Here is an 18,849-nt window from a genome sequence, read left to right on the forward strand (position 1 = left end):
ATAATTATGTGACTAACAAAATGATTATGTTTGTATCACATAGTAACTTTAAGGAACTGACATAGTAACTTTAAGGAACTGATAAAGACAGAAATTATGTGCTGATATCCAAATGCTATCAGACACTGCTTTTATTTGTGGGATAGCCAATTCTGACTCCAGGAGACAAAGCTAACCTCTAGAAACAAAGTCAGCAGTTAACCCTGGCCATGCGTCAAAGCTGTAGTTACATCCACACACACCTCAGCACACGGCAAGGCAGAGAGGCTGCGTCCTTGCACATGTACTCACTGATATTCTGTTGTTTATTACAAGTTTGCTCTGAAGATGAAGGTAACTTGAGTAATGAAGGTTAATAAAGAGAAACCTTCATATTTGTACATGTATATGTAATGTATCTTTCTGTGTATGCACATGTGCATTTGGGCATGCAGGCCAGAGGTCATGATCAGGTGTCAAATATCTTTTTCAGTCACTCTTTTAACTTTTTTTGTTTTGTTTTCTCCAAACATTGACAGACCTTATTGTAGGAGGATTCCCACCTGGGACCCCACCCTTTTAAATAAAAAAAAGTGCATAAAAAATCAATTAACTATTTTTTGAGGCAGGGTCTCTCACTGAACCTTGATCCCACCAATTGGCTGGACTGGTGGGTCGGTGAACTCTGGGTATCACTCATCTTTGCCCCCACAGTGCTGGGCCAATAAGGTACACAATGACATGCCCAGCTTTTCATGTGGGTGCTAGGGATCTGAACTCAGGTTCCTCTTATGCTGGTGAAGCAAGCACTTTACCAACTGCGTCACCTCCCCAGCACCAGCACGGTTTAAACTTTAGAGCTGGAACACCTGAACCTTGAAAAAGAGAGATTGGGAGAGTATTCTCTGTCATTCTTTCCCTCCCTCCTTCCCTCCCGCCCTCCCTCCCTCCATGTCCCTTTCTTCCTCTGTGCATGTTATTTTTTTCATGTGTGTGTGAAAGCCAGAGGGCAACCTTGGGTGTTTTGGGGGTATCGTCCATCCTTTTTTTAAATTAAAGATTTATTTATGATTTTTATTTTATGTGTGATGTAAAAGAGTTTTGCCTGCATAAATATAAGTAGACCACATGCATTTTTGGTGCCAAAGAGGATTTTCAGAGCCCCTGGAATAGTGTTATAGAAGGTAGTTGGTCACCATGTGGGTGTTGGGAACTGAAACTATGTTCTCTTCAAAAACAAGCTCTTTTTATTTTTGGTCTTTTGGGGACAGGATCTTCCTGTAGCCCGAGCTGGCCTGGAACTCACTATGTAGACCAGGCTGGCCTTGAACTCACAGAGATCCACCTGCCTCAGCCTCCCAAGTGCTGGGATTAAAGGCATGCACCACCAGGCCCAGCCCAAGAACAAGTGTTCTTAACCACTGAGTCATCTCTCCATGCCCTTCTATTCTCTTATAAAAATGAGACAAGGTCTCTCACTGGCCTGGAACTTACGAAGTAGGCTAGGCTGAGCCCCAGGGATTCGCCTATCTCTGCCTCCCACCACTAGCTTCCATAGCTGCTTCAGGTCCTGTTGTATACAGTGTACCCTTTTCAGGAATGGCTCTTGCTGTGGCTAATAGGAGTCTGCATATTTAATTTTTAATATGAGTTCTGGGGACCAAACTCAAGTCCTTATGCTTGAGAGACAAACACTGTATTGATGGAACTATCTTCCAAGCTTGGAATTTTGGTTTGCTTTTAAAGAAATGATTTGAAAATTTTAAGATATACAGCACCTATGTCATACTTGTTATATAACAAACTATATTTAGGATATAGAGCAACCTTCTGATTGCTAAAAATATACCTCTACAATAGCAAAAACTGTAATATGACCCTTTATAGCTTTATACATGTTTAGTACTAGAAACACATTCTATGGTATATACATGTTGCTATATTTACAGAGTAAAAGGATCCCTTGTTTAGATTATTAATATAAAAGAGACTTTTGGTAGTTATTATGCTATTTGTTTTTCTCTATTTTCCAAAATGAAATTAGTTGTTATTAAAAAACTTGTTACAACAATCACTTGTTTTAACTCATTATGAAATGACAAATATACTTGAACTGATCATTCTGTTAAATGTTCTGCAATAAAGAATAAATCGAGGGCTGGAGAGATGGCTCAGCAGTTAAGAGCACTGACTGCTCTTCCAGAGGACCCAAGTTCGAGTCCTAGCACCCACATAGTGGCTAACAACCATCTATAACTACAGTTCCAGGGGCTCCAACACCCTCTTCTGATGTCTGTGTCATGCACAACATGGGTGCACCTACATACATGCAAGTAATACACCCATACACATTAAAAATAAATAAAAATTTTTTAAAGAATAAATCTATTAAGTAAAACATTTGCTATTCTTCTATATTTGAAATGTTCATTTTCATTAAAAATTATAAAAATGTTACAAAACTATTGTTCAAGACATTGGAAAGGTTTGAGGCATAAAAGCATCGAAAATGTTTTGTTAAAATGTTCCTCAGAAAAGCGTCAGCTATTGTTCTCTAGGTAATCACTCAAGGACTTATGTTTTATTTTTATGTTCACTATCTAAATATTCAATGGCCAAGATATTTTCCAACGTGAATGCTTTATACTTGGGTTGCTCTCTTATCTGTATCTAGCAAGGAGTGATGCATCTTTTCTCTCTTTACATTTGCCTGTCTAATAATGTTGATGTACTATCAAACAGTATGGCAGCTCTTTCAGAGTTATGATTCCAAAAGTGCTTAGGTATTTTTCCTAAGACTATTTATCACAAAAATGTGTAAATATTTTGGTATTGTACTTAAATTACTAAACAGCACATACAATCTTCCTATTTGTGCTCTCCAGTGTTGAGGTGTTCCCTGAAGGACGAAGAAGCTGCCCTGGTGCCGCGAGCTCTGCTGTCCCTATCACACTCACTGTTTGGAGAGGATCTCACTGTGGCTACAGGACTGTGCATGTTCACGATGCTGACATGTGGCTGGCATGCTCTGTCTGCTGAGGTAGCAAATAAGATAGAAGGTAACGAGCCCTGTTAGTGAACTGTTCACCAACTGTTCACATGGAAACTGGATAGCCAGGGGTCCTGCGAAAATATCCATAAACACCTCCCTTTCCTCTTGTCTCAGATATGGAGCTGTGTTCTTACAGTCTGTGCAGCTTCGTTACTACATAAAGTACACAAGGGACACTTAGACACAAGGGAAGAATGGGAGGATGATCTCAAATCACTGCTCTCTTTAAGCTGGACTTCTTCTCATATCAACGGTTCCAAAAAACTTGCTGCCCTCGACTTGCTGAGGGTAAAAGTACAGAAGATCATTAGCAAGTTTATTATTTAAAATTCAAAATACGCTTCTGAAGCTCAACAGGATTCAAATCTTCTCAAATTATTCCTTATATCCCAAAGTTACTTTCAAGCAGCATTTTACAAAGAGCTATCGATCATCAATGGTTGAGTCCCCGGCACAGAAGGTGCTATAGGAAACGGAATGACCGACAGTCACAGTAGTCACAGTTCCTTGTGCTTTTCCCTAATGGAGAGAAAGTCCTAGGTAAACAGAGTACAAACAAGATGGCAGCAGTGGGAAAGGAAATGTGATGGGGACCAAGCCAAGTACCAATATAGTAAAAGGACATGGGATGAGTAAAAGACTCCAAAGTTTCCATGCCTGTCAGTGAGAAGGACACTAAGGAAAATGGGGAGAGGAGGGAGGGATGGGGCTGATCTAGGATACGCAGAGTGTTCATGGAACACTCAGTTCTGAGTCTCAGGGGGAAGATTATAGCATTTGATAGGTACATTTGGTACTGAGATAACCTACATGAAAAAAAAAAAAAAAGGAGTATATTAGTGCAATGTTCCAAAATCTCAGGCACAAGGTTTGAAAGGAGCATCTGGTCATTATTACAGTAATCCTGGAAAGGCCAGTGAGAACTCCATCAATTGTATCTCTTCTTTTCCATCCAGTGCCTGCTTGAAATGATGGGAATACTGGCTGGCTGCTTACCTTGATTTTTACCTATTCATCTGCTCCTGATGCTCTGAAAACTCAGAATGTACACAGTGGTATGGACAAATGTTTTTGGCCAATTGGGAGTTCGGTAATACTGAGATCTTCAACTGGACATAATTTCCTGTCCACTACTCCCCGTGTTCTCAAACTGAGTAGGATTTAGGGACACCTAGTGGGTACAGTGCACCTGTCTCATAGGAGTCACTAGTCATAAAAGGGAAGCTACTCAGATTTCACTTGGTGTTAAAAAAACCCCAAACCAACCAACTAACCAACCAACCAACCAAACAAACAAACAAAAGAACAACCCATTCAGAGGTGAAGGAAGGCCTCACCTCTTCGTTAAGTATAGACAGACCAATGGTTGAATTTTCTCTTTTCTTTTTGAGATGGGGTCTTATATGTGGTCAAGACTGGCCTTGGACTATTTATTCTCCTGCATCTAGCCCCAAGTACAGGTGTGTGCCTCACCTGACCACGAGGTGAATTTCACTCCTGTATACTGGCCTTGTGATTAGTTCATTTCACTGATTCACATTTCAAGTGTTTTTTTATCCTCTACACTTTCAAGTGTTAAATGGGAATGCTGGTGTCAGCTGAGCTCATTAGCCTGAAGTCCTCATGGCTCCTTCCTTTCTAAGAGAATATGGAATCCAGGAAAGTCCAGATCAAAACAAAAGATCTTTTTTAAAAGGCCTAAAAAAATTCTGGCATTCATTTGGAATGAACAAAAAGACTCTGGAGAAGAAAATTCTCTGTTTATAGTTACAGTGGGTAATAGCTTTCAAGTTTCACTACTGCCAAGATCAGTTGTCCACACAGCTTGCACTCAGAAGTAGAGTTAGTAAGATTTTTGATGGCGTGACTCTTAGTATGGAGTGATGGTCTCTAACGCTGATAAATACCAGGTATGGGGGAAGGGGACTAATAGAGCCAGCATATATGGTAAAGGATGGATGAAGAAAGTTCATTTGGAATTCTAGAGCTTCCTAGTCCTCTGCTTCAATGTGGTGGAGCTCCTGGCAGAGCAGAGAAGCTGCAGTCACAGTGTAAATAACCCTGGAGAGTGTTCCTGTTCCTTAGGTTTACAAGGTTAGTGTAGTATACTGCAGAATAGTATATGTAGTGTAGTGAAGAATTCAGAAACTATTCTGAACATTCTACTAAAATGATTTTGGACTTATATTTTGGTATCAATCTTGGATCTTGAGATTTATACTTTAATGGCAAAAGGAATTTGACTGTATTTTTAGGCAGTTTTGTACATATTTCTGTTAACTGACTTAAGTTTTTAGATTTCTTCTGTAAAGTGACAACAAAAAGAAGTGAAGTAAAAATGAAGGGGATATGTTTGTAAACAAGCATTATTTAGACAACATACTGTTTACCAAATTTTCAATTTGGCATCAAAGATGACTGGTGAGAATTTATACAGAGGACTTGTACTTCAGCAGCTAAGTATAACAGTGTCAGACTGCAATATGGCTTATCATCTTAGTTATCTTACAACAACTGGAAAACAGCATCTTACTGCAACTCATGGGATAAACGTTATGGTATTTATTTGAAAGATGGGGGAAAACTGAGCCTCAGAGAAGATGAAAAAAACTTGCCTGAGGTTACACAGTGTTTAAGTGCCATGGTCCAAATCACATCTCATTCAAACTCCAGATCACTTGCCAATACAACACAATGAAACACAGCAATATGGAAAAAATAACCCTTAAGATTTTATTTCCATTCATATAATATATTAGCATATATATTTAGCACTGAAGTCTTAATCTAGATGAGACAGGGATAGACAACAGTGCCTTTAGAGCACACCACACTATCTGGGTCTTCATGCCATTCATCAAAGCTAGAACTCAGCATGAGAAACACATCACCAGTGACACTCTTGTCAGTAGCATTCTGTGCTTATCAGGCAATTTCCATATTTTCACAGCTTCAGAGTTAATTGTTTTCCTTATGGGCAAAAGATTCATATTTAAGATATATACATAAAGGTGGCATATGGAAACAACAGACATTCTAGCAATTTTTTTTCTTGCATGCTTGTTCATCCTCATATTTCCTCTAAATCTGTAAGAGTAATTTTTATCTGTAGCTGCTATTCTGTCCTTCCACAGCTAAATGTTATCACATTCAAAAATTTTTTGAAAAATTTTTAGAAATTTATTTTTATTTTAAGTATATGAATGCTTGCCTTAATGTAGGTGAAGGTACCCATATCATACAATGCCCACAGAGGCCAGAGGAGGGCATCAGTGCCCCAAGAACAGGAGTTACAGATGGTTCTTAGCTTCCACATGAGTGCTGGGAATAGAACCCAGGTCTTCTAAGAGCAGCCAGGCTCTTAACCACTGAACCATCTCCTTAGCCCCAACCTACTCTCTTTTAATGGTTCCTTTGCAGGAACCATTAAATGTTGTCTAGATAGACATCTGTCTAGGTAGACAACATTTTCTTAAGAACAGATTCAATTAACAAGTGTAAGTTGAGCAGCTACTATGTGCACAGCCCTCCATGAACACAAAAATTTAACTCTCAAGGACCCTTCTCCAAATATCTTAAAGTGCTCCAGAAAGAAAATGAACACATGATGGAGCTGATTATGAAAACTTAATGAAAAAGATTATACAGCACAGTGCTAGTGCACATGTGCTAAAGTAGCTGCTACCGATGGAAAATGGTTAGGGGACGTCATTGTCACTGAGAGCCAAGCGGATATCAAGAACTACACATTCATCTCCGTAAAATTCTGAGGTAGGTATGATAGCATCAAGTTTAAGGATAAAGAAACAGCCAATTATACTGGCAAAAGATACAGAAATAATGAAGACACCTTTAACTACTGAGCCTGTCTCCAACCACATAAAACTACTCCATCAAAGCAGATAGAAAATGGTATGAGGAAGTTTAGTTAATTCTAAGTCTCTAAGTTAGTAAAGAGAGGATCTGAGATATTTCAAACCCAAGTCTCTGTAACTACAGAGTGAGCTCTTATTTAATGTACTGAACAGTAAACCCCAAACTTGAATTCAGATCTCTGTTGCTAATTATGGTTATTTTCTCATTATATTATTCCATCACTCGAAGACAGTAAGACTATGTACACAAAGTGACAGAATTAATAGAGAACATTTCTTGTCACTCTCTGAATACCACAGGAACTTGATGTTCCATTGATGTTTTTAGAGAAGTCTAGAGAAAATACCTGAGTCCGAGTACAGAAGAAAAAACTGTTAAGCGAAGAGACTCATGCATCCACACTGCAGAATAAATTTTTTTCTGAATTATGTCTCAGACAGTAATTAGATAAATCTGTAAGAATCCTGATAATTCATTAGCAGTTTTAAGGACTCTGCAGCCCAATTAAGTTCATCAGAAGATTCAGTGAAGTCTGTTCTTCATCCAATGGAATTATGCACACAACCAAAGCTAATTAATGTGCAGTGCAAAGAAAAAAACCCATTTAGTGAAAAGTAAATTAAATATATATGAGTGTAAATATTTGTATTGGAATTAATGGTAGTAATCAGCATTGGACATTTATTAAGTAATTACTGCTATATACTGGGTAACATGCTTGGTGATTCACATGTAAACAGAAAACAAGGATATAAAATCACCTCCATTTAAAAACAAGAATACCTAAGGTTAGAAAGGTTAAGCAATGAACCCATAGTCACACAAACACACTGGGATTTCATGTAAAGTTTGCTTATTGAGGCTTTAAAGGTAATCTGTGAGAATTTAGTAATGAAATGAAATAGTTTAGCACAATACCATTAATACTAAAATGGGGAAGCTTTAAGAAAACAACATAAATATTTAAAGTAGACTTTTATTCTTTAAGCAGGTACATATATCAAGAAAAAGAAAATAGTAATTTTGAAATGCAAGTGAAAACTGAGAAAATATGGGGGAATAAAAGTTTACAGTGTTATGAAACTTAATATTAAAATACAAATGAAAATGAATAATAATCAGGAACGGATCAAAACATACAGAAATGAAAGGTTATAGTGAATGGAAGGAAATCAAAATTGTAAAGAAAGAATGAAAAAGAGTAGTTTGGGGCTGGAGAGATAGCTCAGTGGTTAAGAGGACTGGGCTGCACTTATGAGGACCAGGGTTTGATTCCCAGTACCCACATGGTAGCTAACAACCATCCCTAATTCCAGTTCCAGGGAATCCGACGCTCTTCTCTGATTTCCATGGGCACTGACTGACATGGGTGCGGTTACATACACTCATACACATAAAATAAAAATAATAATTAAAAAAAAACTAGTTTAAGGATGCATAGGGACACAGTGTTCAGTAGAAAGATTTGTATGAATTCGAACCTTAGAAAAATTCTTAAGGAAGACTGCCAATGACATAAACCCAATAAAATAATTTTACAGTGATGCTTAAACAAGTGGAATGAAGCCTCACAGCAGCACCACACAGGCAGAGCACTTGGAAAGAGCTGCCTTCCTCTTACTGATACTACTACTGCTGGGAACCTCCAATTTCCCAGACTGTCTTGGCTAGGTTTTCCTCCCAAGGATTCTGTTGCCTGGCAACAACTTCTTATGTTTCATCAACCTATGTCAAATTCCATATTCACAAACAAATTCTTAGGCATGATTCCTACCTCTGAATTCTTTTGAAGAGATTTTTATCTAGATTGAACACAGGAGTTCAACTCTAGAATAGTGGTGCCTTCACATGGCCTGAGCTGTCTCTCACAGTAGAAAGCTCAAATCGACAGTCATTGAATTAACCGTCATTGAATCGACAGTCACAGAACAAGAGCAGGGATCAGGGCTTCTGTGCAGATGTTCCTACTATACACATTTAGTATCATCTAGAGAAAGGCCTATGGTAAAAGATTGAGAAACTTCCTAGGTGACTTATGTACATTACTTGATTAAAAAAAAAATCATAAAATCCAAACCCAGAGGAGTCACACATACTGTAGTAAATGACAAAATTCTTAGAAAAAGTGCACAAAACTACTCAAATCATGGTAATAATAATGCTGTCAAATGTAACACTGTTTCTTTTTTTTCCTGTCTTTTTGAGATAGGGTCTCCCTGTAGTCCAGCTGACCTGAACTCACTATGTAGACCAGGCTGGCCTTGAAGTCACAAAGATCCGCCAGCCTCTACCTACCAAGTGCTGGGACTAAAGGTAAGACCCAGCAGCACTGTGTTTTTCTCTCCTTTTCTTAGGCACCACATTGCTCTCTATATAGGATACAATGATGAATATGACTGCAGGGGACTGATATTCAAGGAAAGCTGTAATGTGCCCTTTGACTTCCCTTACATCCTGTCAACTAAATAGGGTTAAGAATCTCATGACAAGGGCTGGAAAGATGGCTCAGTGATAACAAATCATTTGTAACTCCAGTTCCAGGGCATCTGACGTCCTCTTATCTGCATGGACACTGGACAACATGAGTGCACTGACACACATGCAGACAATACACTCATATAAATAAAATAAAAAAGACAAAAGAATCTCATGAAAGCTTTTGCTCTACTTCAAATTTTTATAAAAAGAAATACTTTTCCAGGGTCTGGAGAGATGGCTCAGTGGCTGTTCTTCCAGAGGACCTGGGTTCAATTCCATGTTGGCTAACAACTGCCTATAACTCCAGTTCCAGGGTATCTATCACCCTCTTCTGGCCTCTTTGGGGTACTGCACACATGTGGTGAACTTACATACATGCAGGTAATACACTCATTCACATAAAAGTAATAAAGTATTAAAAAAACAATACTTTTCCTTTGACTGTTATAGATTGGAATACACTGATTTTTAAACACTTTCAGTTTTCTAGGTAAAATATTTAAAAATGTAGAGTATTTCTCTTTTTATTCATATACAGGTTTCACTGTAGAACCCATATATCAAATTAAGATAGTTAGTTTAGCCAATTTGTATACTGAAAACCAAAATTGGCATCAGTATCAATACAATGAAGAAACTGGAGACTGTGTTGTGTTTCTTACTGATTCTCCCCTCGGAACTGATAATTCTAAGGATTTGTTTATGTTGCTGGTAATCCTATAAATCAGATGATACCTCCATCCCCCACTTCTCCTAACATATTTATTTTTAATGGATGAAGAAGGAAGAGGTAAGAAGGGCGCAGGACTGCTGATGCATCGCCCTTGACTCCAACTCCGTACAGAGTCTTCTCATTGGGATGACTTTTGTCATTCTGATAAAGCTAAATATTTTTGACAGGGTAGAACCATCCTCTTAAAATGTTCACTCTCCATGTGGTGAAGTTATGCTAAGGTGTGATGAGCTTTTATCGTCTATTAAACTGTCACTATTCTAACCACTGCTACAGAAATGCCTATCAAAATGTGAGGAAAGATATAGGGCTTTTACCTCAGTAGAGAGAAGGAAGGTCAGGCTTTAAGAAGGGTTCCATAGTTATTTCTTAGCAAGAAGGCTAGGGGAAGAACATGGTCAAGAAACAAGCATATGACTAAATGGTAAGCTGAGTGGCCATAACCCGACTCATCAGCTGAATGAGGCTTTAGTGACAGTGGTATGTGACAGTGATCCTTAGGAGTCCTCAGCTTCAACCCACTCCCATCCAAGACTTCACTATGATGACTTCTAACAACCAGAGATTAGTGTAGCATTTAACTTGTCCCTTTCAGGTTGATTGTTCTTATTTGGAAAAGTTATAAGTTTGTAGAATTCAAAAGTTGGTGTAATGTTTATCAGATACCAGACTAGATTATATGAGAAAAAAATATTGCAAATAAAGTCTTAGTTGTGACAAATATATAAACCAAAAGAAGTAGTAATTTTGATGAAGTCCATAAAACTTAAAACTTGCTTTGCTATATGTACACACACACACACACACACACACACACATTTATAAAATGAAAATTTTATAAATCATGGGAACATAAACTGTGTTTTACATTTACAGCTGCACATTTGGTAGGTACTTAAAACTTGCTTAAGTCAAGTTAAAATCATGGGAAAAATCATTTAGGTACTTTATATTAATCCTTAATTATACACTAAAAATGAAACATCTGTATTAGTTTAAATGCATTACCTATACGGATAGCCGTGGTACTTGGAACGAAATATTGAGAGTAGAAAACTGAAGAAGAAGACCACCAGGCCTAATCCTACCAGGCAAATGACTAGAAAGAGAGATAAAATACCATTAGGATCTAAAAAGGTGCAAATGATAATGCAAATGTTAGTGTTTTTAAAATCCATTCAATTACAGAACACTTACATGCAATAGTTCAGGCACACACAGGTACAACAAACCAGACAGTCCACAATACAATGTATTCATTATTTTCCACATTCTTCTCAATGAAAATGTACTATGTGAGGTATAAAAACAAAACTGACTGATCTAAGTCTTCTGGTGATTTTCTTCTTATAAAGTTCCTGTAAGTACTAAAATGCCCCAGAGGGATCAAAACAGAACAAAATGTGATAAGCCACAAACAAGATTATCAGTCCCCTAACTGAACTATGAAGCATGGGCTACAACAGCGGGAGCCTCTGCATTACCAGAATGCTCAAAATAATCCCGATCTTTTCCGACACAGTGCAATCTTCACAAAGAAATGAAATTTTAAGTCATTGGTTGTATTTCTGTCTGGGTAAAGCCTGTTACTTAGAAATACTACTTCTTAGTAGACAAAAGCTTGATGGGAAAAAGTATGTTCTCAGAGAAAATCAGAGGCTTTGGAAAGCGATTTCAGTAGAGCAGGCACGTTTGAGACTTGGCAGCTGTCCTTTCTACAACAGAACAGGGCAATGTTACTGTACCGTGTGCTGTGCTCCAAGCATGCAACACTATTCTGCAATATTGAGATCTGAGAAGAGACAGGTTACTTTTACTTTTAATTTTCTTTTTATTAGGATTAAGAATGGATGAGTAATGAAGTATATTAAGTTTTTGCGTATTTTAGATGTTTAAATAACATTCATTATTAGTAGTAAAATGAACATGTTCATAAAATTTAAATGTTTAAATATGCAAGTCAATTAAATGTGTATGTTTAGAATAAAAAATCAGTACTAAATCTGTCATACAGAATTACACATCAGTGTTATTGTTTAATCAGAAATATCTTTTATGAATAAAACATCTCCAAGATACTTACATCCTTTCATTAGTTTGAGGGAATATTAAAAGAGTTTGAAAAATACCTGAATAATTATCAAAGATTTATGTGAAGGCAAAAGAAATTTAAAAACACTAGGGCAGAAGAAAGTGAAAGGCAAACAAATTTAATTGTTTCCACAATGGTGAAATAAATGTTTTTCTAACATATTAGAGAAAATAAGAGTAATTAAAATCCTGGAAATCAGTGAATAGAGAGGGTAAGGATGGTGCCTTCAGAACATGGTCTACTGGCAAGCCAGTATTCATGCAGATTTTAGCATTCCATTGTGACTTCTGTGACATTTTTAATTCTGACAACACTGATACAGAAAACAATGTAAAAATATAGATTTGTGAATATCACAAATACAAAAAGCCTTTTAAAAAAATTGTACCCAAGTAGGACATATGTTAACCCCTGTAGTATGAAGTAACTTATTACAAGTCGTACTAAACGATCTTACTAAATTTTGAATATGTTAGTGTTTTACTTTACATTTTCAAAATACAGTATTTTATCAAATACATTTTTCTTTTATGTTTTCTTTTAATATTGTTTAGGATACAAGTAAAACACTCTTTTTACTCCCTTGATGCTGGTTAGTAGCCTTGCTAGGCTGGGCTCAACAGGAAATGAGGCTCCAAATCTGTGATTGAGTAAAACAATTGATTAACCTGACTCTACGCAGTGGAACAAAATAAGACCTGCACACAGGAGGAGGAGTACAGGGAACCCATGAGATAGGACACCTGGAGAGGGAAATGTCTTCATGGCGCCTTCACATGGTGGTGTGGGTAAAAATGATATTCACAGCACTGGTGTAAGTCAAAACCAGAAAACAGATCAAAATACCAAAGGAACAACTTAGCATTTTCTATCCCACTTGTGTGCACACTCCCGTTTTCTCACATATCCCCATCCACACACATAAGTACTGTGAAGGGGAGGGGGGGCATCTATTAAGAGGGATGCTCAAAATAATGTTTTCTTACTTTTTATTTTCATTTTATGTGTATGACTATGTTGCCTGCACGTATGTAAGTACACCCACATCATGCAATGACCATGGCGGTCAGAACAGGGTGTCAGATGCCGTGGAAATGGAGTTAGGGGCAATTATTAGCTGCCATGTGGGTGCTGAGAATCGAACCTGGGTCCTCTGCAAGAGCAGCCAGTGCTCTTAACTGCTGAGCCATCTCTCCAGCTCTCAAAAATACTATTTTTATAAAGAGCAATCATAGATGCTGTGAGACTTAAGATTCTATTATATAGTTATTACTATAATTTATCTTAGTAGGTGAGAAAATAAGATACATACATTATCACATCAAGAATATAGCCTCATAAGAATTCCTTACAGATCCCAATAATGTTATTTATTCAAAGATCTATAGCTGTACTGGCATTAATGTGCTGGAGGCAATGGCTCAGTTTTTCACCATGGGAACACTGAGGCCAGTCTTAACCATACACCACTTTCAAACATTTCAAAACTTCAAACTTTCAAGTACTGACAAGTTACCATGCCTCATTTATATACACTTGTTAAAAGAAGTCCCAGAAAAAAATACATTTCAATTTTAAATATCTTAATGAATTGTCCTTTTGAGATACAAACACTCTTCATATAGACATTTACACTTTAAAAAGAATTCAGAAATTATGAAATGAAATACCTCAAATTGCAGCTATTGGATGAATTATCAGTATTAGAAAGCCTTGGTATTAATTATGAAAAGGTCTGTGGCACGACACTTTCACTCTAAGGCTCTTTTTCCTTCCCTGCTCTAGATTCCTCAGGGCAGAAGGTACTTCCCAAATATGGTGGTCTCTTTGTTGTTACTTTTAGAAATTAAAAGTTTTTCTACCATACTTTGAGAGAAAATAATCTTTTCAAAGGCTAGAACACAAGTAACTTGCTTGCATCTATAATGCTGGAATGACAGACCTGTCAATCTTGGTATACCAACAAAAGATCAAAGTCCCTGGAGAGGGCAGTCCAGGTAAGACATTCCCCAAAGTCCCTGGAGAGGGCAGTCCGGGTAAGACATTCCTCAAAGTCCCTGGAGAGGGCAGTCCAGGTAAGACATTCCCCAAAGTCCCTGGAGAGGGCAGTCCGGGTAAGACATTCCCCAAAGTCCCTGGAAAAGGCAGTCTGGGTAAGACATTCCCCACACTCCTATTTTAAAAGTGAAAAAAATCTGGAGGGGATTGGAAAGTAATAACATAGCTGCACACACACATACACACACACACATACACACACACACACACACACACACACACACACACACACACACCCTTCCTCTAAATCTGATTCTGGCTTTGGTTAGATACTTGGTTCTCATAGCATAATAAGTATGTTATGTGTCAATTCTCAGAGGACTCTGTGTACAAACTTTTCACTGTAGTGTGATGTTCCAATGCAGGTTGCACAGCTTTAGCAGAGATGGACCAGAGCAGCTCTTTGAAGAACGGTAACTGCCTCCCTTTCCTATACATGCAATCAAAGAAAATCACCCAATACCATTTTGGAAGAAATATTTTTTAAAGTACATTCCCATACACATCCAAGAAAGAGAAAAAAGTAAAACAAAATCTTAACTTTCTTCAATACAGACTATTTCTTAAGAAGTCTGTGTATACAAAGGGCTTTTCTATACTTCCCCTTTGATTTATGAGCCTTAAGAGTAAAACGAAGTAATAAAAATAGTAACACAAACTTACTGCGTCTCTTCCCCACATCTCCTTTGGAAGTTGCTGCTTCATTGAGAAGAACCATTCCCATTGTGATAGCAGCATCTACAGAAGTTGTCAAGGAAACCTCAGACACAGGTGCAAGCCAAATCTATTGTTTTTCTGGATTTGAACACAATGTTTCAGAATGCTAAAAGGACAGATGTAAACAGAGGTAAAAGGCAATCAGTTTCTGTATGTAAAATAAAATCACTTATCTTTGTGATATTTACCACTTACAAATTGAAACTGGATTTTAAAAGTCAAATTAAAAATGGTCTTAGACTCTCACTTTTATAAGACTTATATATATTTTCTTTTTTTTAATTTTTAAAATTTTTTAGAAGAAGCATTTCATTACAGCTTTAACATAATAATTTCCAGAGCAAAGATACATCTCTTTCAAAAGTGGCTATAAAATTTTTAGGTTTACAGCTGAATTATTACAGTTATATAATATTGAACTCAGTATAAACCCTGTAAGACATAAAATTGAATGAGTTTTTAACCTTTAATAAAGATCTTCATTTCATTTTAAAATATACTGTTTCTTAGAGAAAGACTGTTTTTGCTAATAACATTTAGATGTTGGTGCATGCACCTTTCATCTGTATATATCTGATTTTACTAGTCATAGTCGATTGCACTCAGATCCTTGGCACCTGTGTATGGATATAAAGTCATCGGGTAGATTTCAATGGTAATGTTTATCACCTCTACTAATTAACATAACATGAATTTGTATGCTTCCTCCTCATAGATTTTCAAAACCAGCTATAACAGTTTCAATTTTACATAAAATATGTGCTATTTAAAATTGTATTAAAATTTTGTTAATTTCACATAATCCATCTTAATCATATTTAGCCCCCTCTTCCCTAGATGCACCCCTATATCCTGCCCACAGGACTTCATGCATTTTGTTGTATATGTTAAGGCCTATCAAGTCAAGTTTGTGTATTCGGATGGCCTTCACTATTAGTTCATCCACTGGAGCCTGTTTAGCCTGTCCAGCCTCATTCCCTCAAAGAAGATCAACTGCTTCCTCACCCAGCAGTGATCAGCTACCAATAGCTCCTAGCCAAAGTTGTGTCCATTTCTCCAGTTCTATGCTGGTTTTGACTGATTGAGTTTGCATGGGTCTTGTGCATGCTGTTACTATTGCTGTAAGTTCATATGAACTAGGTCCTAGGAGCCTATAAGACTGTTTCCTGACAGTAATGAACCTCCTCCCTGGCTCTTACTATCCTTCTGCCCCCTTTCCCACAATGGACTCTTAAGCCCTGGGTAGGTAAAGTTTAAAATGGGAGTACTGTCCAGTAATTCACACTGCAGTCTCTTATTCTCTACACTTTGGCCAGTACTGGCCTATTGTGTTCATCGTTCCCTGTTGTATGAGAAAGCTTTGCTGATGAGATACGTTAGTATTCTCTCTGCCTCTTGTCCACTATGTTCTGTGAGTCTTAAGTGTAGAAGTTCCATTGTAGAGGTGTCACTTAGGGATAGCATCTCTCAGACACCTATTCTCTGGGAGGATTATACAGGGAGACAGTGAGATAAATAATGTTTAGCTGGTGTGAAAAACCAGAGGGAAATATTTAAGTTCAAAAGCCTACTGAAAAATACATTTACTATCTGTACCTGAGTGTTTATGTACAACTGAAGGCTATATAACAAGAAACACAGTACCAGACAGCACTTCCCTATGAGTTGGTCATAGAGTAGTTCAAGAGACTCCCAAAATTACACAGGCTATTGCCACAGCCCTTGATTACCTCCCAGAACTTGAAGATTAGACCTTATTGCTGAAGACACGACACACTTTGAATATGGAATTTAGACCAATGGACCTGGAACTGATGTGGAAGCCTCCTCCGTAAAGTCTAGCTCTTGTGGTTTTAGAGGATATTATGTAAGATGTTAAGAGAGAAAAATCAATCAATCAATCAATGATCAATGATGCAACCCCCAGTTTAAAAGCACAGCAAACTAAACTGATTCAATAGTAGCACTTTCATCTTGGGTGTAATCAATAGCTACCTAATTGGACTTAAAGGCCACTCAATGGAAGGAAACTCATGTGTGGCACTGTAAACACAACCAGATACACATGGCTGGAGAGGGCACTGAATTTAGAGAAAATCCTAGCTCTGTCACATCCCTAGACAAACATGATCTCTTAATATATGCTAATCAGGAATGCTTTCCCACAGACAAGTGTGCCAGTCATCACTCATCAAAGAAGCTTCTTTCACAACAGATGGAGAGTATATATGCTATCTTTAATTACAGGGATACACAGTACTGGCAATCCTAGAAATTAGAATGCATTCATCAGCATTTTCCTTTTCTTTTTTTCATTTTCACAGCATGTCCCTGTGGTGCTCACAGCTTTTCCTTGAAATTTGAAAATATCATTTCATAGATTATTTTCTTTAAGGAAATACTATTGTATTAGTCAGGTTCTCCAAAGAAACAGAACTAGTAGAATGAATATATATGTATAGGGATTTATCAGCTTAGCTCACAGGATAGAGTTCGAGTAGTCCAACAATGGCTGCACCACACTGGAGAGGCTGAGAATCCGTAGTGGCTCAGTCCACAAGGCTGGATGTCTCAGTAGTCCCAATCTGGTGCTGAAGGTCTGACAAATTCCAAAAGATCAGCTAGTCTTCAGTCTACAGCAGCAAGATGCACTCACCAGCGAGGGAGAAGGCAAGCAGCAAAAAGCCTGGCATTCTCCTCTGCCTTGGCCTTTTATACCAGCTGCCATCAGAAGGTAATACCCACATTTAGGGTATGTCTTCCAGCTTTAGATGATCTAATCAAGAAGATCTCTTTCATTTCAGTTAATCCCAGATCCAATCAAATCGACACCCAGGATTAGCCATCACAAGTCTACCCCTTGTCAACTTCACACCCAATAGCATCTCTCTATGTCATGCTTAATTTTCAAGGGAAAACAATGTTGAGGTCATAATTTCACCTAACATGATACAACTATCCCATAATACAGTGACCAATGCACTATATATCTTAGAGTAGGTGATAAGGTCTTCGAGGAATGCTTAGTCCTTTAGTGTCTCATAACCCAATATAATCATATAGGTTCACAACACTTAACCACTTAATTATATATTCAAAAAAGAATAACACAAATATCTGCTTAGCATATGTGTATACATGCACAAGCCTATTCTTAACCAAATAGGACAAAAATACTCATGTCAGTTACAATCCACATTTCTGCAACTGGTCACGTGGCCTAAGTTGGTATTTGTAACTACCTTCCTCTACGACCCATTCTGTATTTCCTCCACCATCAGCAAGCACCTCTGCAGGTCTTGGCTCTTTCTCTGGAGGAGTACCCATACTTTCATCCCTGAAGGGTCTGGGCCATTTGTTGTCCTGTCTGGATTGGGTTGTTGCAGTTTCCCATTGACCTTAATCACAGGACATGGTAACACCAAAAGTCGTCCTAAGGAATCTCCTGCCTTCCAGATATAATCTTCATTACATCCATTGTGGAGAACAAGTCCAATTTCCCCCTGGTAGCAATTTCCGCCTTGTAGTCTGGGTCAATCACTCCTCCTAATACTGTTATTCCTTTCTTAGCCTGCTGATTAAGGGCATCAGAAGCCCAAAGTGTCCAGGGGGAAGTCTTAGCTTCCAGTTCAATGGAATGTTTGTTGTCTCTCCTGGCAGAAGCACTCCCTCCTCTGGAACCAAAACATCCAAGCCAGCAGAGTGCAAAGCTGAGGGTACAGGAAGCAAACATTTTACAAGTGGGTCACCGGGGTGATAGTGAGTGGAATCATTTCCACTAAGATCAGGTACCATGAGCGTTCAATTACAGATCTTACACAATCAAACAAACATACCATGCTACATTAATTTAACAAGTTTGGA

The 18,849-nt window shown here is 37.8% G+C and overlaps 1 protein-coding gene across 1 annotated transcript in view; it reads right to left on the minus strand.

Annotated features, from left to right (window-relative positions):
- Positions 1-18,849, minus strand: part of Tusc3 (tumor suppressor candidate 3) — a gene marked incomplete in the record, with an annotated part of 221,011 nt that overhangs the window by 1,463 nt on the left and 200,699 nt on the right. The window contains 2 exon segments of the mRNA XM_017800973.2: positions 11,127-11,217; positions 14,932-15,006. Coding sequence (XP_017656462.2) covers positions 11,127-11,217; positions 14,932-15,006 — 166 coding nt within the window.

This window comes from Nannospalax galili, unplaced genomic scaffold (assembly GCF_000622305.1).
Source record: "Nannospalax galili isolate Female #2095 unplaced genomic scaffold, S.galili_v1.0 scaffold242, whole genome shotgun sequence".
NCBI lineage: Eukaryota > Metazoa > Chordata > Mammalia > Rodentia > Spalacidae > Nannospalax > Nannospalax galili.